The sequence below is a fragment of the Haliotis asinina genome, chromosome 9 (genome assembly GCF_037392515.1).
Source record: "Haliotis asinina isolate JCU_RB_2024 chromosome 9, JCU_Hal_asi_v2, whole genome shotgun sequence".
Taxonomy (NCBI): domain Eukaryota; kingdom Metazoa; phylum Mollusca; class Gastropoda; order Lepetellida; family Haliotidae; genus Haliotis; species Haliotis asinina.
In genome coordinates, this window is record NC_090288.1 from 47,250,587 (window position 1) to 47,277,663 (window position 27,077).

Genomic DNA, 27,077 nt, shown 5'->3' on the forward strand with positions numbered 1-27,077 from the left:
TCCATTGCACTTGTCCCTCAAGAACTGTTCAACAGTATGCAGTGCCACCCCTACATTTGGCAACAGATGTCCACTACAATAAAACACACATCGATAAACATTTGCCACAAGGCGTCCACAAATTCAGTCTCTTGATCACTTTAGCAAGCTTCTAAATATCAGATCTCCGCCCACTCGCTTGACGCATAAACTTTGGACTGTGCATAATTGCTAAGCTCGTTCACCGAAAGATCGGTGCACCAGCTTGTTGAGAGAAATATGGTATAGCTTACGGGAGGGAGCAGATGAGACGCGCGCTTCTGTGGACTCGCGCGGTTCCGGGGCTACGAAACTATGGCGCTTTTGGCCAGAGGGGCAGACGATAACACGAACACTATCTTGCTAAGGGCAGCGACTCATAGATGCAGCGCAATGTCGAGCAAAGCGGACGCTACCCCGTCAGACGTCAAGAGTACTGAATCTTCCGAAGGTAAATACGTGATGCTGTACTTATCGATGTATTATTTATTGATCTATTTGTTCTCGGTTTATCTGGCCACTGGTTCCTTTGACGGTGTTCGCTTTGCAAGATTGTCATTAGTCGCGAGGGAATTAGCACCGAAACATTTAATAGCGTGACATTTCAGGTGTATACGAACAAATATATCCTGTTTATGATAATTTGTGGAAACAAGTTAATTATTTGGCTCCTTTGGTATTTGTTTTTATTGTGTATAGTTACAAACTTTGATGATGACAGTGTTCGTTTTAAAAGATTGCCATTAGTCGCGAGGGAATTAGCGCCAAAACATTTAACAGTGTGACTCTATTTCAGGTTTATACAAACGCATATGTCTTGTTTAGCATGTTGTACTTTGTGGAAATAAGTTCATTATTTGGTTCCTTTCCTGTGTGATTGGTTTTTATACGATGTAGTTACGAAAGTTGATGTTGAATTCCTAAAGTCAATTTTCCGCTCTTTAATCGTCCTTTCCGTCTTGACTAGGTTGTCCGTCATTTTTTATTAATATGATGAAGAACATTCTTGATGACGTCATTACATGTATCATGATAATCTTTTGGTCTTTGATATACAACGCCTTTTCATTTGAATTGCGAAAAGAGCACATGAAGACATATAATCCATTATAGAAAGACTTTCTATCGATTTTGCCATCAAATATAAATTTGGCTTTTTCATCAAGTGCAACAATCTGCAACGATTTGGAAATCATTAGAATAACGATCAGATTAGATATCCAGTTGATTTATGTGTATGTAAAACATTGCACAATGAGCACTGTTTTGTTGAGTTAGATCATATTCCCTGGTATGAAAAATAGCTGACACATCAACGTGGACGATGATGCCGATTCATGACTTATGTGTCTTGGGTTACTTATGTCCACAGCCTCAGATTGTGATTCGCACTATCAAGACCGAATGTATTCACACAGCAAGGACTGGTATTTCCTTCGTTATTCAATGACAAACATGCATACCGTAATACTATAAACTGTATCAAAAGGAAAATAGTATCCATGACAGTGCAATCTAATTTTGAGATAGCTGTTGTCAGACCCATAAAGCTTATATTGTAGGGACTTACAATGTAGAACACAGGATTGACATGCACAATTACTGCCAAACACTGTCAAATACTTCAGGTGCCAGTATATCGCAAATATCACAATACGGGTACCTATATCGCAATATATTGCAATGCAGTTTTTATGCCAATACACAGCCCTGCACACAACCAGACGTTTGACGTTGTCTTTCAGTCTGTATAGATTTCAGGATTCCGTGGAACTGATGCTATTCTCGATCGGTTCATGACATGACGTCTCTACACCACTGAGGAATGTGTTGTCGTGCGCATGTCTATCATACACAGCTCTGATAATGGAATAAGGCAGCGGTTTCAGTTTTAGCTCTGTCAGATAAGATGCTCTGTAGTTTTTAAAGTCAGTCAAGTTCGACAGCGTCATCCGAGGATTGAAAATCGTTTTATTTTCTACTTCTTGATTTAAAAGAGTATATAACCAAAGTATACGGGATAGTTTCCATGGGAAACGATGCTCATACAATTCCGATTAGATAATCTTATGTGTTAAAAGTGATTTCTTTCAGTCGCTACAGCTTAATGCATCTGTATGTTGACGTCGTGGATGTTTATATCGTTACAGTCAGTTTTCAGCTGCGAGGGGGGTCGTAGGGTTCAGGTATAAACATATACAGCTTCGTTGCAAAAGAATGACAATCCCCTCAAAACATTTACAGCGGAAGCCCTCTAAACAGACAATCGTTGGAACGCTCCAAAATGCCGGTATTGAGGACGTGACGGTCTAGTGAACTTCTAGTTGCATATTTATAAGGCTGACCCACTGAAAATCAGTGGTGGCACAATGTGTTTTTGAAATTAAGAAATCCGTCGATGAGTAAAGTGGCCTAGTGGCTAAAGCGTTCTCCTAAGATCGGTGTTCGATTCCAAACAGGTGCCGTGTGTGACGTCATTTCTTTCTTTCTTTTCGAAACTAAGACATCTGTCCATGAGTAAAGGGGTGGTCGGGTAGCCTAGTGGTTAAACCGTCCGCTCGTCACGTCGAAGACCCGGGTTCGATCCCCCCACGGGTACAATATGTGAAGCCCATTTCTGGTGTCCACGTAGTGATATTTCTAGATTACTGCTAAAACGGCGTAAAACCCAACTCACTTACGCCGATTCCTTGCCCAAACACCCCCTACTGGTCTTCCTATTTGCTACCCGTGAAGGTCCCGGGGTAGAAAAGACTATGCTTGTCGTAAGAGGCGACTAACGGGATCGTGTGGTCAGGCTCGCTGACCTGGTTGACACATGTCATCGGTTCCCAATTGCACAGATCAATGTTCATGGTGTAGGTCACTGGATTGTCTGGTCCAGACTCGATTCTTTACAGACCGTCGCCATATAGCTGGGATATTGCTGAATGCGGCGTAAAACTAAACTCACTCAGCCACTCTTGCTATTTGCTTCCTATAATGTGATGGATTATACACGTAACTGTTAGGCACCTCAGAGACCACGTACCACACCATTTACCGTTTAACCATGTAAAACGTCTTAGTGAAGGAAGTCTAAATTTCCCCAGGTTCAGGAATCTCCGAGCTCAGTGGAGTTCCTTTTCGAATGAAATAGATTGGTATGGTTCCTTAAACCACCTGGGACGGTGCAAGGGGTAACCCAGTGGTTAAAGCGTCCGCTCGTCACGCCGAAGACCTGGGTTCAATTCCCCACATGGGTGTAATGTGTGAAGCCTATTTTCTGGTATCTTCCCGTCGTGATATGGCTGGAATATTGCTAAAAGCGGCGTAAAACTAGTCACTCACTCACTCACCTTAAACTTGCTGGAACAAAAGAATTATCGTTGAACACCAATTCTCACTCGGATTTCCACGGGTAAAGCATATAAATAAAAAATATGGACCTTAGAATTGTTACAACTATTTCCACTCCTGTCGAGGGTTACAGCATGATCTCACAAACACATTTCATTGTCCAAAGCGTATGTCGCCCCATAACAGAATGCGTCACTTGTGACATTAGAAGTATATTCCTAGCAGCAATAGAATCCGTTCTCGGATATGTTCAGGGGACTATCAGGGATTTGATCTTAAAGATACATACAGCCCAGTTCAACAGGAATGATTGCTGGTTTTAGTTCTGTCGTATCTCTAGTGTCACCTGTACTTTCGAGGGACCCCCACGGCTAAATGACACTGGTTATCAAAATTATGTCGAATCCAAGTGCTGAAAGTCACGTGGGTCACCATGCTCTGATTATTTTTTTTAATTCAAAACCATTCGTTACTACTCGTGTCATTCCGTCAAGCCGGGTGTTGCAGGTCATAGAAGGAAAGTAGTTACTCGTACGATTGATTCAAAACCAGCAAATCCTTTAAACTATAAGGGACACAACTCGCTGCTGGGGTTGGGGTGGCTTGGGGGTTGGGGTTTATAATTTCAGTTTCAATGGCCATTTAACAAAATTTCAAATTAGTGAAATGGAGGACCCAGAACGTCCCTTCACTCTGCCAAGCTCCCAAATATAATATAACCTATATAGATTTACATGGGTGATGTCATTTCCTGACTTCCTGGTAATAAACGTTACTTTCTGACACAATAAGCGATGAATGTGTGTGTGTCAGTGGATAGCAGTTTGTAATTAATCAGTATCACGGCAGTGACGCCCGAAATTGACTTCACTCATTGTACCCTCGTGAAGAATCGAACGCAGATCTTCGGCGTGACCGGCAAACGCTTTAACCACTAGACTACCAAATAGCCACGAGTCAGAATCAGACAGATCTGTGGTTGATAAAATGGTGAAGAACACACAGCGTCTGTCCATCAATGAACAGTGGGTAATCGGGCAGACCTGTGGTTGATAACATGGTCAAGGACACAAAGCACCTGTCCATCCAATCAACAGTGAGTAATCGGCCTGTAAACAGCGAATAAGCCAATGAGTTACGTCACAATGCTTAAGTCATATCGAGACCGTTTGCAACAGAGATTACGGTAATCAGTTCAGGAAACTCACTACGCTAAGTGTTTAATGTTCTCTAAATTACCGGTCTACGAGATAGGCGACCCAATAATTATTTCAACTACACAATTTCACCGAAAAATCAGATTGTTCACTCGGAGTGGATACTTCCGTGGGTGGCGATCCGACGTCATTCGTCATTAAAGGCTGCACCTTTTGAACCCTGAGCGACCTTTGCCCGTCCAATCAGAAAGAAGGATGTTTGTCCTTCAGCCAGTCAACAGTCGGCTTCATTTGGTTACCGCCTCGATACATATTGTTCGATTTGTACAAATCCTCAGAGAACACAAAATTCCATAGCTGATGGACCTTTGCAATGTAGATGCCGCGTCGCTCAAAAACGAAAGAGGGTATATGGAACATCCAGAGCAATATTCCGATCTACTTTCGGAATTTGTCGTTATCGTTCGAGATAGAAGCATCGAAAAGGCTTGTTTGAATGACTGGCTCACCTACAGAACTCAGAACTAAACGTTGTTACGGAGAGATAACATGTTTATTAATTAAAAGTTTACTCAATAATTTGTTTCCAGCTATATGGTGGCGGTCTGAAAATAATCATGTCTTAAGCAGACAATCCAGTGGTCAACTGCATGAAGATCAATTTACTAAATGGGGATACTATGACATGTGTCAACTAATCTCGTTAGTCGCCTCTTCCGACAAACTGATGACCAGTTCTAGCCCAGATCTTCCCAGGTTTACATGCTGTGTTTGGAATGTGATTGAACTGAGATTGTTCAACCGAAAACCATTACACAATTTTCCGGTTAAGTGAATTACGGTAATAATAAACACTGCAGACTGTTTGATAGTGTACGAAACGCTGGGAGACAAGATTAGGAACATTTCTGAAATTGCAGAAAGTATTTGTATTGAAAGTTTCACGTGTTCGCTGAACTATTTCGTTGATAGAAAGATTGATTAGAACAGTTCTGGGCGTTTAATGCTTTAGGAACTTACGGGGTGCTGAATGCTGAGCTCATAAAAATCTATCACTGTTACCATTTTGGGTGATAGGCTTTAGTGGGCGTTAACCAGCATATGGTATCTTCGTCTTAAGCTTACTTGTAACACTTTTATTCTGTTATCAGCTGGCGTTGAAATTTGACTTTGAAGAAAACGGAAATAGATTCAAGGTCAAATTCAATTACATGTGGTTTCGGGGAGGTGTACGCCGTGCTGTTGGAATGTATTTTGTGCTTATTTTCTTCGGTAGTTCTTTTATAAGGAGGGGGGGGGGGGGGGGGGGGGGGGTAGCGTAGTTGTGTGTTCGCTCGTCAAGCCGAAGACCCGGGTTCGATTCCCCACATGAGTACAATGTGTGAAGCCCATTCCTTCGTGCAATTGCTGCTTTATACTGTCAGATGCTAGATATGAAATATACAGATCCACTCGAGTATTTATCTTTATGTCATGCACACACACACACCAGTGTCAAACCACCACTCACATCATACCACGTGAAACCCTACACACCACACCAAACACACATACACACACACAACTCACACACAAAACGCGCGCGCGCACACACACACACACACACGTAAAACACACACACGACGTCATCGCCCAGCTCTGCTCACCACCTCGCCTGAACTCGCACTTCCCCAGATCACCTTGGACAATAAATTATATACTCTGTTAACAGTTAACAGTTTAACGTTTGTCACGATATCTGAAACAGATAAATACGACGTCATTCATATCAGATCTTTTTGCTCAAAGACAAAGATTTAGCGAGAGCGAGAATTAAGATCCGGTTAAATCAGATTTGGCCAGACTGGACTGATAAAAATAATATGATGCCTTATGTTAGTTTCATTATTTGAACCGTCAGTACATATATATCAGGTGGACATGGAGTAGCCTGGTACTTAAAGTGTCCGCTCGTCATGCTGATGACCCGGGTTCGATTCCCCTCATGGGTACAATGTGTGAAGCCCATTTCTGGTGTCCCCACAATGTCGTTCCTGGAATATTGCTAGAACCATACTCTCTCACTCACTCACTCACTCACTCACTCGCATAAGCTATCAATCTGAGTACACCCAGCACCATGCCACAACTTGCGTGAACTGTATACCACTTGGGACCTTTAACAGACATAGACAAAAACAATGAAAGGTTGTTCTAGCCCTTGGGACAGATTTGACCGAACTATGATATTTGGAAGAAAACAAGTGTCTGAAAATTCAAGATAAATCATGTTAGAAAAATTATAGTCACCAGGAAAAATAAGGTCAAAAGAAACATATAGCCTCCGAAGCAAGAATTCTGTGAAAGAAGCACTTAACATCAACTTTCCTATCCCCACCGAAACAATATGTGAAATCGTATCCCCATTTAACAATCGTATTGGCAATTGGCCTACATTTATATTTATCAATATTCTTCCTGTGTAGCGGTACAATATAAGATGAGCGGTATGGGTGTAGGCTCAATAATCAAACTCGAGAAGGCTGACGATTATCTGTCGTAAATGTGAAGCAACGGGGTCTCTTAACGACCACAACATCGTGTGGACAAGGAGGAATGGTCAAATGTCCGATTGGTCATTGTCCCGATGGACGGTAATGTCCGCCGTGGAGCTGTGGATGCGCTGAAGAATTCGACTGGGGGATAATCATGGCGGTGGGTCATTTGTCAGGGTTGCTGGTTTCATTTAATCAAAGGACAGAGCTACACTGACCTTATGATGGAAGCAATACGACTACAATGTCCGTATGCTCGACTGTATTGTGACACCTTTAATCAAGATTCACGAGCTGGCTTTGGGGATTTATTACATCGTTCTAGCGTTAACGGTGAAACCGAAATAGATGACCTCTGCGTGTACGTTTAAGTTTTGGATGGCTGGTTGGTTGGTGTTAAACGCCCCACTCAGCACTATATTCCAGTTATCCAGCAGTCTGTAAACAATCGAGTCTGGACCAGACAATCAAGTGACCAACAACATGAGCATCAATCTAAGCAACAGGGAACCGATGACATGTCAACCAAGTCAGCAAACCTGACCACCCGATCCTGTTAGTCACCTCTTACGACAGAGATCTACTCCGGATCTCATGGTTCCTTTAAAGTTTGGATGTGAAGTGACTATTTAGGTTTGATGTGAAGTGACTATTTAAGTATATTGGATTTACTTTATGTTTATTAAAATTGGGGATACATATGAATGATTATTTTATTTTTTTTAATGTGAGTTCAGCATTATTCATCCACATTTACTTGGAAAAAATTAGTTTGTATTGATGTATGCTGAAGAGCAATAGAAACGCAAGTTTCGCAAAAATGAAGTCTCATTAAAAGTAAGCGTTCATGTTTATGTCTTGTTTAAATAAGAAACTGACGAAAAAGCAAGAGTGGGATGGGGGTGTGTGCGTGGGGGGTGGGTGTGTTGTTTTGGGGGGGGGGTTACTGTGGGTTTTTTTCACTGGTCAGTATGTGTAATCTTGTGGACGCGTTTGAGATTAGGTGAGGTGAGGTGAGGTTTTAAGCATGGTTTAACCATACCTGTTTTAGTGTGCTAAGTATGATTTTGTGAACAAGTAGGTCATCTGATAAGGGTTGGAAGCGGCTTTCCTGAAAGGTCTTTATCAGTGACCTCCCTGTGATGGAAGGGTGTAGTGTCTTCCATGATGCGGGTGGGACACTGACCTTTATGAGACTGGTAAAATGTTTTCCTTCAGGATGAGGTGGTTTGGTGACCTTCGTGATCGGACGGCACGGTGCATACCTTCATGATATGGACAGAACTTTGACCTTCTTGATAATGGTTAAATGTTTACCTACGGAATGAGGGTGGATTGGTGGCCCTCGTTTTACAGGTGGCATGGCGATATTAGTGAATATATTTCTCTCTACCTTTATTATCAAAGAAATAAAAGACCACGACGGGTATATATGAACCTGCATATGCTACGTTGTCAAGGCACCACGGTCGTAATTAATAGATAAATAGATAGACTAAGATAAAGTCAAAAGTTGATGTCATTATTATTTTGCATTTATAGGAACTACGGTTTATTACTTGTCTGTTTGATAAATTCCCTTCGAAAAGGGAATGTGTACAAGTTAACACGTTAACCGAAAGGGATGACTGGACAATAAACATGTAATGATTATCAGTATCAATTAAGTTACACACATCACACTTAGTAACATTCTTTAAGCTGAATTTATGTTAGTAAGAATGGAACAATAGAGCGTATAATTTTACAATGGAGGTGTTTAATTTTATTTCCTAGAGGTAAACCCACAACGAGTTTCATTTGTCTTTCGCAACTCCCGGTGATGTCTTAACTAATCTCCGTTGCAATGAATAATATCAAAATTTGGATTTCATATGCGTCTTATTAAAGAGAATGCTGTCAATTACAGGGGAAGGGGTCATTCTTGTTGGAATTATTTTGTTTCAGAATCGCTTTTGGAAGTCAAAATGTTAACCTTGAGGCTTAAGTTAGATTGAGAACCTATAAAGGATTGTCGAGTTGAGTTTATTGATAATTGCGATATGATGGAATGAAATAATTAATTTCATTAAATATAGATTAACCTGCGCATTGTGGGTGATATTGTCATTTTCGTGCTATAGGTAAAATGGTAACCTTCCAGATACGGGGTGTTATGGCGATGTTCGTATGACGGGTGGTACACTGATTGTCGTGATACGGATGACGGGAAGTACACTGATTTTCATGATACGGGTGAATACGGGTGAAAGTAGTGACTTTTATGACAGAGTGTAGAACAGTGATTTTCATGATACGGGTAAAACAGTTACCTTTGAGGTACGAACAGATGGTCTGGATGTTATAGTGTAAGGGTAAAACAGTGACAAATGTGGAATGGTGACTCCCTGGTACGGATAGAATGGTGGTCTTCGTTATGCGAGTGGAAATGGCGGCGTTGACACATCTCAGTTCGAGAATATTTGTAAACTGGTCTTTTTAATTCGGTGTGGGTAACGAACAGCATGTGAAATAGTGTGAAACGTCTGGAATAGTGTATAGATAGTGGAATAGTGTATAGATAGTGGAATAGTGTATAGATAGTGGAATAGTGTATAGATAGTGGAATAGTGTATAGATAGTGGCATGGTCGTAATGAAAACTACCATAATTAACACTGCATTAATGGTGAAATGGTTACCGACTTTATGCAAATACCTTTACCGTCATCATGCATTCAGTTTAGACCGTAAGGGCACTTCCTCAATAGCGAGACATTGACACATCTGTAATAGTGATCGTCATGACAACCTTCAGTGGTGATTGTCATGACAACCTTCAGTAATGATCGTGATGACAACCTACAACAGTGGTCGTCATGACAACCTTCAACAGTGATCGTCATGACAACCTTCAATAGTGATCCTTCAATAGTGATCGTCATGACAACCCTCAGTAGTGATTGTAGTACTTATTTTACTGAAGAAACTGTCTGTCTGTCTGATTGTCATGACGACCTTCAGTAGTGATCATCATGACAACCTCCAAAGGCAATCCTGATGACAACCTCCAATAGTGACGACAATCTTCAGTAGTAATCGTCATGACAACCTTAAATAGTGATCGTCGTTACACACCTTCAGTAGTTATCCCAGCATCATTTCAACAGTGACCGTGGCAACACACCTGCAATTGGGACCGTCAGGACAAAATGTCAATAGTGGCAATCAATAGTGGATCAGTAGGATGATAGCACAATGCCCTCCTAGCTCTCACCAATTGCCAGAATTCCCCAGTAATCAAAGCAAATCTCGAAACACTTCGAAAATACGTACGGCATTAGATTATTATACAGTAAATTCCCCCATGCTCTTGCTTGCTTTCAGACCTAATTACACAATACGGAAATAGACAGCTGTGTTCTGAAACATCATACTAAGTACGTTTCTTTTCCGACGTTAATAAATAGTACCACACAAATCTAAACCACACTTAAATCTTATTTGAATATCAGCTTACATGTAAGACTGTTTAAAAAGTACCAGAGCATATATTCCAGTGTTTGTATTCAACCGAACCTGCAAACATGTAACTCATTGTAGCTGCTCGTAAATATTTTGGTGCGTATGTCAATTGCAATATACCACTTTGACAGATGTCTGTCAAACGCGTCGAATGCACGTGCCGTGTACAATAACATCGTAGCTCGGGATCACAAACGAACGGTAATTACTCGGCTGAGTATCCCGAAGCTTCTTACCGTAAGTCAATTAGGATAAGGAAGGAGGGACGTAACAAGATCCATACCCCCGGAGGCCACTGACGGAGCCTGGTGCCAGTGGCAGGGAGGATTGAAGCCGGTGCCAAGGAGGTGTGGGTATGTCGCACGAGTTCATATACAAGAGTGTTATCTGCTTGCAACTTTGGATGGATTATTTCGGTAACGAGATAGGATTTCCTTGTAGGTAATGACCAGGCTTTAATTGGATTACTTAATATGTGTGTTAATGTGAAAATAGTTTTATTTACTGTTCGTGTAGAAGGTGAGGTGGTGCTCCTTTGAACTTTGGTAAAAAGCAGTTAGATTTTACGTATTGGCGGGTTGAACACAGTATTTGAACACAGAGCCAGTGTTTACTGTCGTTGGGGGTCAGGACAGTGACCCAAAAGAGCACGGCCACCATAGATGTCTGAACGATATCAACTTGCCCATGACACCGTTTTTTTCCAAACGAGATTCTAGTACAGGCGTATAATCCAATATGTATTCAGAGTATTTAAACATAGAAGTATTTTCTGATAAATGATACTATAATCATAGAAAGTTGCATAGTTGTAATTCTTAGCTGAGCCAGGATCTGCTGCGATTCCAAGCTTTGGTGCAAGAAGCTATTAATTTCTGATGTCTTCGACATAATTCTGCTGGAATATTGATGAAAGCAATGCCAGAGAGTAATCTGATAAAACATATTCTTCTGTGGTGAAATCGCAAATTAGTGGTGAAAATATATGAATAGATCACTGAAAATAACTCCTTCAGATAAACAATTAAGAATTTTGGAGAGTCTTAAAACGGAAACGCAATTTTGAACTCTCTGCTGATATATAGTACTTTTAAAGCATTTATTTACTGCTTGTGAGTGAGATGTTGTGCTGTTTTGAACTTACGTTTTACGTTTTGTGGAGTAATTTGCTTTTTATCTCTTAAACATCGATGGTGAATCGGGAAATGATTTCATGCCATGAACTCTTTGATTCAATTATTTAACAGAGCCATTGCTGATCATCGCCAGGGGCCAATACAGTGACCTATAAAAGCACGGTGCCTGTCCGTGTATCTGGACAGTGTCTAGCCCTTGACCCCTTTCCTTCTCGCCTAGCCCCTGGTATGGGCTAATAATCCAATACGTATTCAGAAAAATTAAACACAGAAGGTTATTAAATCAATGAGAATATGATCATAGCAGATGGCAAGATTGCAGTCCCTAGTTGTACCAGGATCTGCTGTGATTTCTCGCTTTAATGGAAAACGCAAAGGCAATTTCTGATGTCTATTGACATGATGTCGACGAAATATTGCCGAAAGAAACGTCACAGATATTTCTGTTTTTGGTGGTCTACTGAAACAGGTTCGTCTTTGCATAGCAGACAAGGTAGTGGTGGACATTTATATATGAATGGGTGTCTGAAAATCAGCGATAACTCCCGGTGGCCCACAAAAATATTAGCATGTCTGCCATGGTCGGTCACTCTCTCGTTCCTTGTTTCACTGGTACTGGGTGTCGCGAAAGGTACGAGCATGTTATGTATGCATGGTCGCTCATTCTTTGTTTAACAGTTCATGTTTATAACGCTTAGCATCAACCTTCAACTATGTCAGGTATGGATTATGAAAACAGTTTTAAGAGTCTTAATAAACAAAAACACAACTGTAATAATTTAAAAATATCCTCTGAAGTACATAAAGTTGGAAGCAGTTTTGCTTTCCAGAATCATCAGTTCCTTAAATCTCTTAAACGTGATAATAATAGATCTTTATATTGATACATAGCTTCTCAAAAGGTCAGCCATGGATCAAAAGAAGAATAACGTTTAAACGTCGTTTTTGTCTGTAACCTTTAGTCGTCAACGCGAGTTGTATTTTGAAGAGATGACGTTTATTGAATTTGTTCGCATTTCCACTAAATTAAACCAGTTCCCAATCAATGAGTTTCAAATGCAATTAGTAGTGTGGATGTGAATTAAGCGTCAAGGACAAGCACGAATCTTCATTTGCGCTTCTTTTCACTAATTGGCTAAATTGTGAGCGCACTGACAGCTCCTATCGGTACGATCTATCAGTCCACTTTCTTTCCTTGTCTTTCGTGCTTCCGTTTCGTGCTGTTGTTTGCTGTAACATCTTTACACTTTATCTTTGGGTGTTGAGATCATTTCTTTATCTTTTCAGCTTTTACACATGTATTATCACAACTGGTTTGTCTCGTTAGTTATCTCAATGAAGGATGGCGTACCAGTTCCTTGTAATTGTCTGTAGCTGTCACTATTCTGCAGTACTCCTGACTAGTTTCTGAACCAGCTCTTACTAGCCATGTATCTTCTAGTGTAGGGTAGCCTCGTGGTTAAAGCATTAGCTCATCACGCCGAAGACCCGGGTTCGATCCACCACATGGACACAATGTGTGAAGCCCATTTCTGGTGTGCCCCACCGGGATATTGCCGTTGGGATATTCCTAAAAGCAGCGTAAAGCAAACCCATTCACCCAGCTGGTGGGACTTTGCAGGATTAGCCCTGACTTGTCTTTCTGTATCAGTGTAAATATAATAGATTAATTGTTCTACTTTTTCAAGATCAGTCAATCAGTCTTTGTTCAGTACATACAAGGACCACAGGCTTGTGGACAGAAGTCATAGCGAAAAACTCAATACGGAATACTTATACATTACCAGATTCTGTAGTAATAACAATGTGGTAGTATCTGTTAACAGTGAAACTAATTTTCTTACACTTGGATGCTTAAATAGTATGGCTCTAGGTATTTTGCTCATGGATATAGGTAAGTGAGTGAGTGAGGAAGTGAGTTGAGTTTCACGCCGCACTCAGCAATATTCCAGCTATATGGCGATGGTCTGTAAATAATCTAGACTAGAGTCTAGACAATCCCGACAATCCTGTGATCAACAGCACGAGCATCGATCTGCGCAATTTGGAACGGATGTTATGTGTCGACCAAGTCAGTGAACCTGACCACCCGATCCCGTTGGTCGCCTCTTACGACAAGCATAGTCGCCTTTTATGGCAAGCATGGGTTGCTGATGGCCTCTACCACCTTTATATAGTCTGTATATATAGGACAGATTAGAATATCTGATCAGGATATATTGTTCAGTAGTTTCAAGGTCGAAGCTAGTAGTTTGTCTCTAAAAACGTAGTCTCGCTCTCTAAATTAATCAAACGGCAGATCCTAAACATGAGCAATGACCACTTGGCGACCGCCCTCTCTACATTGATGTACCGACGTCTTAAGCATGTATGTAGATTAATTCGTTAGTGGGACAGGTTGAGTTAGTGGGATTGACCAGCCAGTATTGCCAGTGTTGATGTCATAATCTCACCTGTATACACCATCCACCAAGTCTTTCCCCCATCACCGACCCACCACCCCCATGTCCATCTGTTAAAAGCAGGCGTCGTCATCGTCATCATCATCATCATCAGCAGCAGCAGCAGAGCAGGAGGACACCACCCTCGTTTATTCCTCTGGCGATATATACAGGAAAAAGTAAATTACGCCTCGAATTGCTGCTGTTTACAAACAGTGTGTATTATTTCTCCCTGCAAACACCAAAAAATGTCTGCCCAGCTACCAATAAAGAAACAAGAAAGTGACGGCTCTTCCAAACGAATTTCTGTGTAGCCAATGTGTCCAAGGCGTTTATCATTAACACAATAAAGGGTCATGGCCATAGATCTAAGATTTGTCAACAGTCCCGATGGGAATCGCCGAACGGACGAATTAGGACCTTCTCATCCATAGTGATTAGTGACAGAGATAGTACTTTTCCCACCGATACTCACATGGGACACGCCACATCAGTATTAGAGGACATCACGGACGTACAAGTATGTAATCTATTTAGCACAATATGTTCGCCTTCGTTTCTCTGAACCGGAGTTCTCCGGTTTGTGTCATTCGGCTCACCTTTATGCAGCAGGTCATCTCGGAAGTCAATGGTCAAGATCCATATTGGTTTCTTTCATATTACACTAGTTAATCTGTTGATACTTTTGTTTAAAACTTGCTCCTTAACTTGTGTTTATCCTTTTTCTAATTACCGCACACGAGAGGAAATTGGAATCTACCATATATTTGTCATATAGATGTGAGGCTGTGCGGTTTATGACATCAGTCAGTATCACATTTCATCATACCCGATGTTTTATGAGAGTGACGAAAGAAACCGAGTAGATCCGAATGCATTTTGTATGCGTTCGTAGGTTATGTTAAAACTGTGTTGGGAAAAATGGATGCAACTGAAGATTGGTGTTATGGGTTTTGGATTAAAATGTTTTCCGTTGGGTACAGGGGGCACTTAATTAGTAGGTCTCTGATCGTTAATTTCTTGTTGGTAGTCTACATAAACGTAGAGCAGTACAAAACAGTATCGTGTACGGATTTTCATTCAGCATTTGTTGTTACTTTGGGAAAATCTTCGCTGTTTCCATATAAACATAGCGTGATCTCAGCTCTATGACGGCATTCATTATACACTGTACCAACTGACCGGAAAACCCAAACTGTGGGCCCACCAACACAAATCGATCTCAGCACTAACACCATGCAGATGCAGTCCGTCCATTCTGCTACTTGACCAGATTACCAAAACTCAGTGACCACCAACAGAAAGTGAGCTTGGCATTAAGAAGATGTAACCCCTTTACCTGACCAGCACTGTTCGGGGTCGGTTTTGTAAGATTGCGTGCAGAAATAAAATTATAGATATGTAGTGAAATTTTCGTTGCAGTCCTGAATCATTTCAAACTTTGATTGTTTAAGTGTTGCTGTTTTAAGGTGCTTTTAAATTCAAGTATGCCATACTCTGTGCGTCCAAAACACTCACGCAAAGTATTTATATTTTTTGCGTGTGTTTATTAATGATTTTGCGTAAAAAAACGCAGATTTCTGCCTTACCGCGAACACCGATCAGATTACCAAAACGATTGGTCCATTTGCACAAAGCAGCTCAGCACAAAGACCGCATAAATCCTTTACTCTACCACTTGACTAGAACCAAAACTCTGGGCCCGTCAGCACAAAGCGATCTCAGCACTGAGACCACATACCCTACCACTTGACAGATTACCATAACGTTGGGTCCATGTGCACAAAGCGACATCAGCACTAATGCCATCCGACACTTTAACTAGTTCATCGATCAAGGGGCGGTGGGGGTAGCCTAGTGGTTAAAGCGTTCGCTCGTCACGCCGAAGACCCGGGTTCGATTCCCCACATGGGTACAATGTGTGAGACCCATTTTCCGGGGTTCCCCGCCGTGATATTGCTGGAATATTGCTAAAAATGGCGTAAAACCAAACTCACTCGCTCACTCATCGATCAATACTATCATTACATAAAGGTATATTTGGTGTTTTCGGAGTGGACACTTTTAGATTCACCAATGAAACTGACGTATTAAACACGAACAGCATGTCAATAGTCTACGAAACAGATGGAGCATAGTGGTTAGAGCGTTCGCTCGTCACGCCGAAGTCACAGGTTCGATTCCCCGCACAGGGACAATGTGTGAAGCCCATATCAGGTGTCCCCCGTCGTGACATTGCTGGAATATTACTAAAAGCGGCATAAAACTAGCCTCACTCACTTACTCTTAGATAGAGGCTCGCTAAAATCAAGTAAAATAAACACACCTTTAATACCCATGTTATAGATAATTTGTAAACTAAACTCAGTTTCTCAATATGTTTTTATCCAAGACTACTGTTCACATGGGCTTTTCAAGAGTTGTAACTCCATTAGGTTGAGATGGGTAAAATGATGAGATTTCACCAGTAAAATGATATTTAAAGAACAATTTCCCATATGAATATACCTAACGGTACATATTCAACGAAAAAACGGTAAGAATATCCCTGGAACAATAGCATTTGCAGAATAGCGTACTACTTTTTGCATCATGCTAAAAACCCTTTCATCAGAAACCATGCAGTGCATGACGTAGCCGTCAGTGGCCTAGCTAGAGCGTTTAAAACACGTAACACTTTAAAATCGTTATCATATTATATTTTTGATAAGCATATTTTAGTTGAGTACGTTCTTCTTTGAACCTTTGTCATATTTAGCTTACAGTCAACTTCAGTTACAACGAAGGCACAGCTAATGTCAGTTCGTAATGACCGCAGTTCGTCATAAACCGCAGTTCGTTTTACCAGATGTGGTAAATGTACGCATAACGACTAAAATATACAGCAAGTACATGCCCATCATCGTACTATACTGTATCAGGGTTTTTGGGGGGGTTGTGTGTGTGTGTGTGTGTGTGTGTGTGTGTGTGTGTGTGTGTGTGTGTGTGTGTGTGTGTGTGTGTGTGTGTGTGTGTGTGTGTGTCTGTCTGTCTGTCTGTCTGTCTGTACGTCTGTCTGTACGTCTGTCTGTCTGCATAAACGAAAACTGATGCTTCATGTATTATGTATTTTCGTTGGCATTCTACTACAGTGACCCGCATATTTTCAATATGGCTATTACAAATACATTTACATTTATCCCAGTAATATAGTTATTTAGGATAAAGAATGATGACAATTTATATGAATATGCAGCTTGTATATTCTGCAAAGGCGACGTTTCCACATAGATTCTAATGCTGTTGTCAAGCATTCTGTATGTTGCTTCATAACAACGTTAGCACCTGCGTCCAAACGTCGCCTGTACAGGATTAAGAAGCTGAATGTCCTGAATGTAAAACTGTCCTCATCCTCCACCTCCTCCACCTCCTCCATCTCCTCCATCTCCTCCACTTCTACTATGCCAATCAAAGAAGATATTTAAAAAATAGTCGTAAAAACTATTTCTTCGATAAACAAATCCAAACTGAGTACAATAAATCCCAAATTTCTGGAGCTTTGGCGGGTTCATTCTAGCCTTGAGTAGGGCTCCTATTTAGTTTTCCTTTGGGATCTAACCGACAGAGTATATTACACATTTTATGTGTATAGGATTAAAATGCTCTGCATTGTTTGTATACAAATAATCATCCCGACTGGATGTCCAACTGATGCTGCTGTTAATCCGGATATAGGACAGTACAGGCCATCATGGGCGTACAGAAGCAGTCAGTCAGCTGCATAATGATAGCTGGCAAATCCCTTGCCTTGGGCGAGGCTTACTTTAAGTATATTATTGGGATACAGCATGTGGTATTACAAATCACTGACTTTTCACGAATGCAAAAGGACGGGATATATCATTAGTTATGCCCTTGTGTTTCTGAGCGTGTAGCACTGGTGGGGTACATGCCTCGGGCTGGAAGAGTGCTTAATGCAGTGTGCATCGCTATAATCCTTGCCTGGTGATCAGTAGCGTCGCTTTACCCAGATTTAACTTTTTATATATTGAACGACAAAATAAACGCATGCTTCAAATAAAAAAGAAGAAGAGAGAGACAGAGGAAATTTCATAGTAAGCGTTCGTGTTTATGTCTTCTATTTAAAACGTGACAGAAAGCCAGAGTTGCGTTTCTTTTGCTGTTTAGTATACCGTCATTTCATTACGTTTGCCTTTTTCTATTTTTATGTGATTTGAGCTTGTGGATGGATCCAGGGCTTTATAAATACTCAGTATTGTTATTATGAAGAGGAGATAATTTCACATGGATACTTCAAGTGTTGTCCTTGAGAATGTACTTGCACAACATTTATAAGTCACATGGAAAAGATCTGTATTTCATTTACTGGTAACAAATGATGAAATAAGACATACTTCTACATTAATTCTGTTGGTTCTGCTAGTTTTGCACTAACACTATGTCTACTGTGTCCACTGTTGCTGCTGTTGCTATTGCTGCTGCTAGTACTACTTTAAGAGCTACCAATATACCATATAAGTGACTGAGTGACTATATATTGTTATAAAGCCGCACGATGGTCTGCACTTTCCCTGCCATATTACAGCAAGCTGGGAGCTGGCTTGACCAAGTGGTAAGGAGATTAAGCAAATGCATACAGCTTTAGAGATCAATGGTCTCCAAAAAGCCAGGTCACAAGCTTGTGAAACCTCCTCTAGGAGGAAATAGAGGCCTGCAGTCTGTACACACAACTGAGATACAATGACAAGTCAACGGGCCTGACCACCCGATCCCGTTAGTGGGCTCTTACGACAAGCATGTGTTACTGAAGGCCAATTCTAACCTGGATCTCGAAGGGTCTTAAAACGAGCAATAATGGTGCATGAGACAATTATTGCATAATCATTTACGAATTATTGAAGTGTCCTGTTTCAAATTGTAAAATATAGACACAGAATTTCAGGTAACTATTTGAGGAGATGTACGGGACCTTCAAACAAGGGGTGCTACTCCATTTATTTGGTGCGTGGGGAGATATGATCAGTTCATGAAACGGTGACACGACTTAGTCCCTAATCCACCTGAGGTGACATAACAACAAGAAGGAGAATGCAATCCAAATGATGTAGTTGACGGCATCACAACGTGATTGGGCATGATGTACATGTTCGGTACCTGCTGCTTGATGAACTCAGCAGATCGACCTCATGCGCGACAGCTGTGTCCCTCTATAGAACGCAAGGATATACTGTTTAAGTAAATATGTAATTCCACAGATCTCAACGTAAAAGCCAATCCCGTCTCCTTATATGTCGCAAGTTCATTCAAACTCCTTTAGTACAGGTTGGTTGTTTTGGACAGAATCCGGTCCCAAAACGTGTAGGTAGATGATAGTTGGGAATAACTCATCTGCGTCACATTTTGGGTTCGAGATTTGTTTACAGTATCAGATACCATCACTATGCAACAAACAACCTATGTCTATCAACATGTTTGAAGAAATCTGATCTGAAGTTACTTAACACTTCACTAAATAATACAGAGAGAGCTATTGTTTTGCAATAATGAAAAGAATCCTGCCAAGGTAATTCATATCAAAGTTAGCATCACTTATGTCACCAGCCCGAACTCTGCATAATCGCACATAACCAAACAATGCCGTAAACACGAAAACACTCTGAAACACTGGAGCGTGTCGACCTCGAGCGATTTTACGACGCTTCCGAAAACCCGTGACCTCCAACAGTTGTCACGTGACCGGCATCCTTGAGCGTGCTGACATCCTTTCGGTTGTCATTGTTTTCCACAAGCGTCTCCTGTTGACCAGATTAATGCATTTACGTCACAGCGACATCCCGCTCCCTTAATAATCTGAGTTAGTAGACCAAACCCACCATTAGCAGGTGTATCGCTGCACAAGACACACTGACAATGGGTAAGCCTCTTTCTACGATCTACCCTCTTTTATATTTAATGTGCTATCCCTGAAAAACATTTAATCAAACTTGGATATTTTCATTCGAAACATAAGTTCGCTGCTTTTAGCATGGATCTTCAGTAGATTTCAACTTATTCATGAAAGTCGGAGTGACAATGCAGAAGTTTGTGGGTAACTGAGAATATTTACATTAATCGACAAAAGTTTTTTGTTTATAGTACTAAGAACGTTTCATTCAACATATTTATGTTTTCACGAATTTTCTCAACTGATCTTATTTGATCGTGATATTTTGAAAATTTAGGCTTCGAATGTTTTATTACTTCTTGCATTGGAAGTGTTTTAACATCTGCAATAAGGGTCTTTTAGTAGCTGAAGACCCAAACTAAACGCCACAGTCCTTCATTTAAACATTGCAGCTTACGTAGACAAATAAATTGACACCCACATTACTGCATGGGTATCCTTACAAATGTACATCTAGGGTCTCGACACGAAATCTACCTGACACGGGCCTTGCGGACAGGCGGTTATTTCCAACAATCTTGTCCTAATGCGACATTTTTTGAAAGTTTACATACAGATGTAAAACATAAATCTACTTTTTGTTTATTATCGTTTAAACATATCTAATTCTTGCTTAAGAATTCACGTTATTTGAATTTGTACACTTCTTTCTAAGGTTCGACATTTGTCTCTCAAAGACGTAGTCAGGGAAAAAAATAAGACCCCCCCTTTGTGGAGATATTGATATTGAAATCGCATGGGAGTTATAAACATCGCTTCACATTTTTGCCATGCCAGCGTTATTTCAGCTGGGAAAATATGCCCCGACGCATTTCAAGCTGATCAGTTGATGAATTCTGTTGGGCCTTTGTAATATCTTGATTCTGGATTGTAATTGGTTACTTTAAGAACTGCCTGTTTTCTTGGTTTGATTGTTTGCTTGTTTTTGGTCTTTTATATTTTTAAGGAGTTGAGGGGAGAGGGGGGGGGGGGATTGCTTTTTGTTTTCAGTGATCGGGGTAGGGTTTGCCGAAACGTATCATATTTCACATGAACAATTTGCAATCTCCTAAGTTCAGTTGGTTCGAGACTTTTTATCACCAGTATATTGCCTCCCTGATAGACGAAGCGAAGCACGTTCACCACAAAATATACTTTTTCATCAGATAATTCCTTACCATCAACTCTCCCGTTTCTTTCCTCATTCAATTTCACAGTTTGTACTTTTTCCTCTCTTTCCTCCGTCAAACGACAAACCATTGATCGTTTTTACAAGACTTATTTCCTAACAATTTTCCCAGAAGCAATGCGAAGGTTAGGGGATCGATACTGTCATACAGCTCCGGGTTGCTTTCCGATGCGTGTTCTCTCAAGTGTAATTTGATCCGACCCCCAGTGGATTTTGTTTGTAAAATGATTCTACCACAACCTAAAAAGTAGGCATAAAAATCTTCCAAGAGCTGAGGATATTATCACTGTCTCGTTGTCACTTTGTATGTGTGCATGTGTGTGTAAAAGGCATTTACAGGTAATAAATTGAAATATTAACTAGGGTCGCGGGTAGTGGTACGCTATTTAGATGCACTGTTCGTAAATTTTAATAAGGGTCATAAATGTCAATGTACAATGTTGAAAAATATATCTAATTATTTGTTTTCACAAATTGGTGAGGAGGTTGACTTCTCAATTATAAGATTATGAAATACATTTTTTCATAAATCTTAATTTTATTTCGACGGGAAAGTGCCATCGTATGTTATTTAACTATAAAATATATATGTGGGTCAATTTTGGTAAAATGCGTTTACTTACAAGTTTAATTATTATGTACAGAATGCGTCATCTAAAATTATCAACATACTTGTCTCTCTCCGTTATCTTACAACACCAAAACCACTGTTTGTTTGCAAGCACTCGATGTCCGAACTATATTTGAGACAATTTCACAGCGCATCGTTAGGAACCCACACATTAGTGTGAGGGATTCCCCCCATTGTCTCTTTTCTATAAATAGACTCGGGAAAGTTCGTAATGGAATTATTGATTGGTCCAAAGTACTGTCACATGACTTTCCGACATAGCATTAGAACGTGACCTGGCGACACGAACACATCACGACCATCACGTTCACAGCAAATGCCTTCGCTGTGATGTTTTCTCCCGAGGAAAATCGTTTATTTACAAGATACTACTCCCTGAGCAAGCATCTGATCGCAAAACAACGATAGAGCTTTCCCGCCCGAATAAATAACTAGGTCAAGCGATATCTCCGGACAAGCGAAGTGTCAGTTGAGACAAAATGTAGGATCGATGAACGGGGGAAGGCGAATAGGCAACAATCGTCGGTTAGTTTTTATTTTCCATCCGTAAAGATTTCATGTTTGGTAAACACTTCAGATATGACGTAAACCCTTTGAAATGCCCATTCATGACAAAATAGTGCTGGATTCGTTGAAACGTGATGTTAGCAAACAACCTTACACCCCTCGCTTCGTAATGGTAGAACCCTGGAGGATTTCCGTCTATATTCATAGCATTTCGCATCAGAAATCACCGTGTTGTCAAAGTCGTGAGGTAAGTGTCCGTATTGAACGAAACCTGTCTTTAACAAAACCTGTCTCGATACAGTTGAAATTAATCGCGTATTATGTGTAATTGCCGTAATGTGTCATATATATATGTCAATGTGTTTGGCAAACGGGGAGTTGACGCAGCTAGTATCGTTCAGACAGTGCTTGGCTGGAACTTTGACAAGTTGACAAGCCATAGACGTGTCATATTGTCGTAGAATAATGTACGTATTGAATCACGGCTGTAATTGTTTGAAACACTGTCGTAATAATGATTGTTGCATCAGAGTCGGTATTGTTTTCAATGTTCATTCATCCATACTCTTTCAGTACACATGTAATTATGACGTGCATTGTTGTGGGTTGTAATGAAGGCCTGTACATTTACTCGGTACTCGTATTATGTCCGGGATGAACTCTTGTTTTGATGTATTTGCCCTGACGTATTATGCCGCATGTGCCCTGACCTGTGAATTTAACGTGTGCCAGGAGATAGGAAGGTCGAGGTTCGATACCGGGTTGCGTCGTACCAAAATGTGACAAAATATAGACTAGCATGGAATCATTGTGCCTGAATGGGGTGTCCACAACTGCAGTGTCTCAGTTGGCTAGCACCGTCAAGCTGGTTTATTTCAGATTACCACAGTGGGTTCATAAGTACATGCATCTACAAGTTTGGGTATAGACTAGCTGTTAAAGCGTTCGCTCGTCACGCCGAAGTCCCCGGTCCCACATGGGTACAGTGTGTGAAGCCTATATCTGGTTCCCCCGGCCGTGATATTGCTGGTATATTTCTAAAAGCGGGTAAAATCAAACTCACTCATTCGTTTATATTGGTACAATCATTCATACAAGCGCCTTAACGTCAATATATTGCTGCAATAACCTCAAACACGACCCTAACCTCGCTTCACTGGACAACAATCAACAGAATATATTTTGAAAATATACAGTGTATTTTGTACATAATTATATATGTTGCTATTGCCTGTAAGCACATGCCTATTGTGGTACCGTTAGATACGAGTCTATAGTAATGGCGCAGGAGAATAATACATCTTTCTCATCATCATATGCATGTTTCAGTGATTGCTAAAAAGGCAAACAAACAAACAAGCAGAACAATGAATGTCCACCTGTGTACCTGGTAGCCGAGTGGTTAAAGCACCCAAGACTTGTTTTTATTATCCAAATGTTTTGTGTTAGTTCGATGTTTAACGCCGCAGTCAGCAATATTCCAACTATATGGTGGAGGTCTGTTAATAATCTAGTATTAAACAGGCTATCCAGTGATCAACAGCATGAGGACTGGTATACGCAATCGGGATGACAGGGTATATGAAGCTCAGCTTCTTATGTGCATTTCCATGAGTTTGCTAAACGCGACGTAGAACAAATCTCAAGTATTTTTATATTCCTACATTTGATTATAGTTCCAATTTTGTTCAAGGTATTCTTCAAGAAAGAAACGTCTAAAAGGACTTCTGCTTTGATATGTTTAGCATACTAAGTTAGAGCACAGGATTGTATAAAACGTTAACGAGGCGAGAGAGCTTTTTACCAGCAGATGGTAGAATCCAAGACATTCCTAAAAAAACTCATCATTGCCCTGAAAAGATCGAATCCAGTAACCGACATCAACATGCTTTTCATTTGGACCAGAATTCTTCTGTTGAAGCAGACCTGTTTCTTGATCGTTAATAACAACCAATAAATCATATCTCTACGAATTTCACGAGAAGACATCTTCAGGAACGTGGACATGCCTTGCGGCCGTCGCTTTAGTCTTCCCGGCACACGGTACATCAAATATTCATCCTGGAGACCACTTCCTTCTTCAATGCAGTGATGGCAGACGACACTTGTGTGTTTTTGTTTATCGAGAGGAATGATTAGTCCGTGTGCCTTTGGTCTCGTCTCAACGATCAATGACCGCTAGACAAAACGAGATCAGAAGACATTCAAGACAACGTGTACATGAAATATTGAAAAAAATTGTATTTTCTTGTCTCCCTTAAGTCGTTTTCGAAGCCGTTTGGCCGGAATTTGAAACGAAACAGCTCCCTAGAGTTATTAAATTAGTGTTCAAGTGCACCTCGTGTATCTCGAACAGTTGCGATGTATTTATTTTTGTCGTATGATGTCTTGAACGTGAAGGCTTCACGCGGAAATGTATGAGAACCACCCTTCACGCTTCTCTTATGGTTGGAATTTCATAGAGAACAAATAATAGTGAATATTGGGTTACCGTATAAACAAACACGTAATAGAAGCATCCACGGTGCGGAATGAAGTTGTAATGTTTTACAGTCTGCCGTATGTTCATTAAATTAATCTTCGTGTGAATCAAGTGGGGCTGTGGTATGACCATCCGCTACTCTCACCGACGACCGAGTTCTATTTCCCTCATTGACACAATGTGTGAAACCCATTTCTTGACCAGACAATCCAATGATCAACAGCATGGACATTAATCTCCCCCAAATGGGATACGACATGTCAACCAAGTCCGAGAACCTGAACACCCGACCCTGTTAGTCACCTCTTGCGACAAGCAAGGGCTGCTGGAGACCAATTCTAACCCGGATGTTTATGAGTTCAACCTTGGTAGGTCACGGTGACATTACATTATTCTGTTGTGCTGTAGAAATGGAATGTAAAGGTAAATGCAGTTTAACCACAAGGTCAGTCAGGGCGGTCCAATTCCATATCTCTTTGACGGCAAGCAGACTCTCAACGATTTCCAAAGCCAGCTTTATAGAGAATCACGAAGAAATATATTCAGCGAATTAGTGCCATTGAGGAAGCTTGTCTTCAAGGGCATTACTGCGTACGAGGGCAATTTGGGGTAGTTCCTCAATTCTGACATTTCTAACGAACATTTTACGTTGAAATATGGATTCGTCAATTCGATTCCACCAACTGTCGTTGACGTGTTAAGTGGGCTGAATTTGATGACTTGTAAGGGCTCGTAGTGTTGTAAGCATTGCCCCTAACGAGCCTACTTCACCAGTGTTCGAGCTTTCTATACCTTTGTTGATGTAGTAAAGATAACTATGCATGTTTGACTTTTCGGGACATTTTTAGGTCCGGGTAATTTTAGAAACCAGTTGTACGTACAGCATTGTAGCTTGAGTGCGTGATTTAATGTGATCTTGAGTTCGCGGGATCATATTGGACAGCGAGTTGGGTTTTACGTCGCTTTTAGCATTATTCCAGCAATACCAAGGCGAGGAAAGTCAGAAATGGGCTTCACACATTGTACCCACCTGGGGAATCGGTCCCGGGCCTTCGGCGTGACGGGCCGGCGCTTTGATCACTTAGCCACTCCACCGCCTCCTATATTGGACAGAATTGAGAAGAGTTCAATGTGGGATTAGCGATAGTTCACGCGACTACCACACTCTACGACACAGCAAGGCAGTCGTGAATTCCTTAAATATGTTGCCCGATATTGTATGAATATTTTTTTTCTATAGGTGCTTTCACCAAAATGGTAAACCTGCATTATTTCGTGATTTCTCTCCATAGACTACGTGCGCGACGTGATATATTTGGAATACCGTTCCAACTTGAACCAATCTCCATCGCTCTATTACAGGCTTTGTAGATAATAAAATGATTTTCGGAATATTCAACCGATACAGTGAAATCCTGGAAGATCGCCGTTTTTGACCATCGATTCTTCTTAGTGATATGGGAATAAATAGAGTGGATCCAAATGATGCAGTTCGCCGTCAATGATGTAGTATTGTTGCTGATAACACTTCGCATAAAGAGATACTCAAGATAAATTAGTGTCAGAAATAATGTGTGACACTTACGGATGCTATATTCCACATGACGTATAGTTGATTCGGCCATTTGACCTAGAGCCTGAAAGAATGTATGACACTTACGAGTGCTATATTCCCCAAGACTTATAGTTGGTTGACATGTACTGTATTCCCCAAGACTTATTTTTAGTTGAGTTGTCTGAAGTCTTGTGATGTTACTGTTTGCTCTTTAGGTATGGACCACTGCTGTTTCTGATGAAACGATTTGTGATGAGTTGTGAGTGAGTGAGTGTGGTTTTAAGTCCCTTTTAGCAATTTACCGGCAATACAACAGGGGGTCCCTCAGGTTTCAGACAGATTTCGCAGACACCTACTGTCATCACTGATTTTTCAGTGGGCCAGTCCTTTACGCAACACGAAAAACCTTTAGCCAGGTCATTCTTTTGAATTCAATGTTTGAATAACTGACAGTTACGTTTTAACATGAATCCTGCGTACAATATGGCCCTTTGTGATGAGGGCAGTGAAGTACCTTAGTATATGGAAGATAAAGACTCCGTGAGTACAAACCCTGGTGTCCCCCGCTGTGATAATGCTAGAGTATTGCTTACAGCGACCTAAAACCCTCACTCACTCTTTGTGACCATCAAACATCATGGCAAGTTCTTTAAGGTCGACTC

At 40.8% G+C, this 27,077-nt stretch overlaps 1 protein-coding gene across 6 annotated transcripts in view; it reads left to right on the plus strand.

Moving 5' to 3' along the window:
* The first annotated feature begins 203 nt into the window (after positions 1-203).
* LOC137296123 (prestin-like) overlaps positions 204-27,077 on the plus strand; it is an 85,113-nt gene continuing 58,239 nt past the window's right edge. For 4 of the 6 annotated variants that reach the window (XR_010957622.1, XR_010957623.1, XM_067827815.1 and 1 more), the window contains exon 1: positions 19,955-20,042. Coding sequence is in view for 3 of the 6 variants with exons in the window: in XM_067827815.1 (XP_067683916.1) it covers positions 20,039-20,042 (4 nt within the window). In the remaining 3 variants the exon portion in view is untranslated. Of the gene's footprint in view, positions 470-19,954; positions 20,043-22,581; positions 22,626-27,077 lie in introns of those variants that run through there. The other 2 variants (XM_067827814.1, XM_067827818.1) reach the window with 2 other exon arrangements.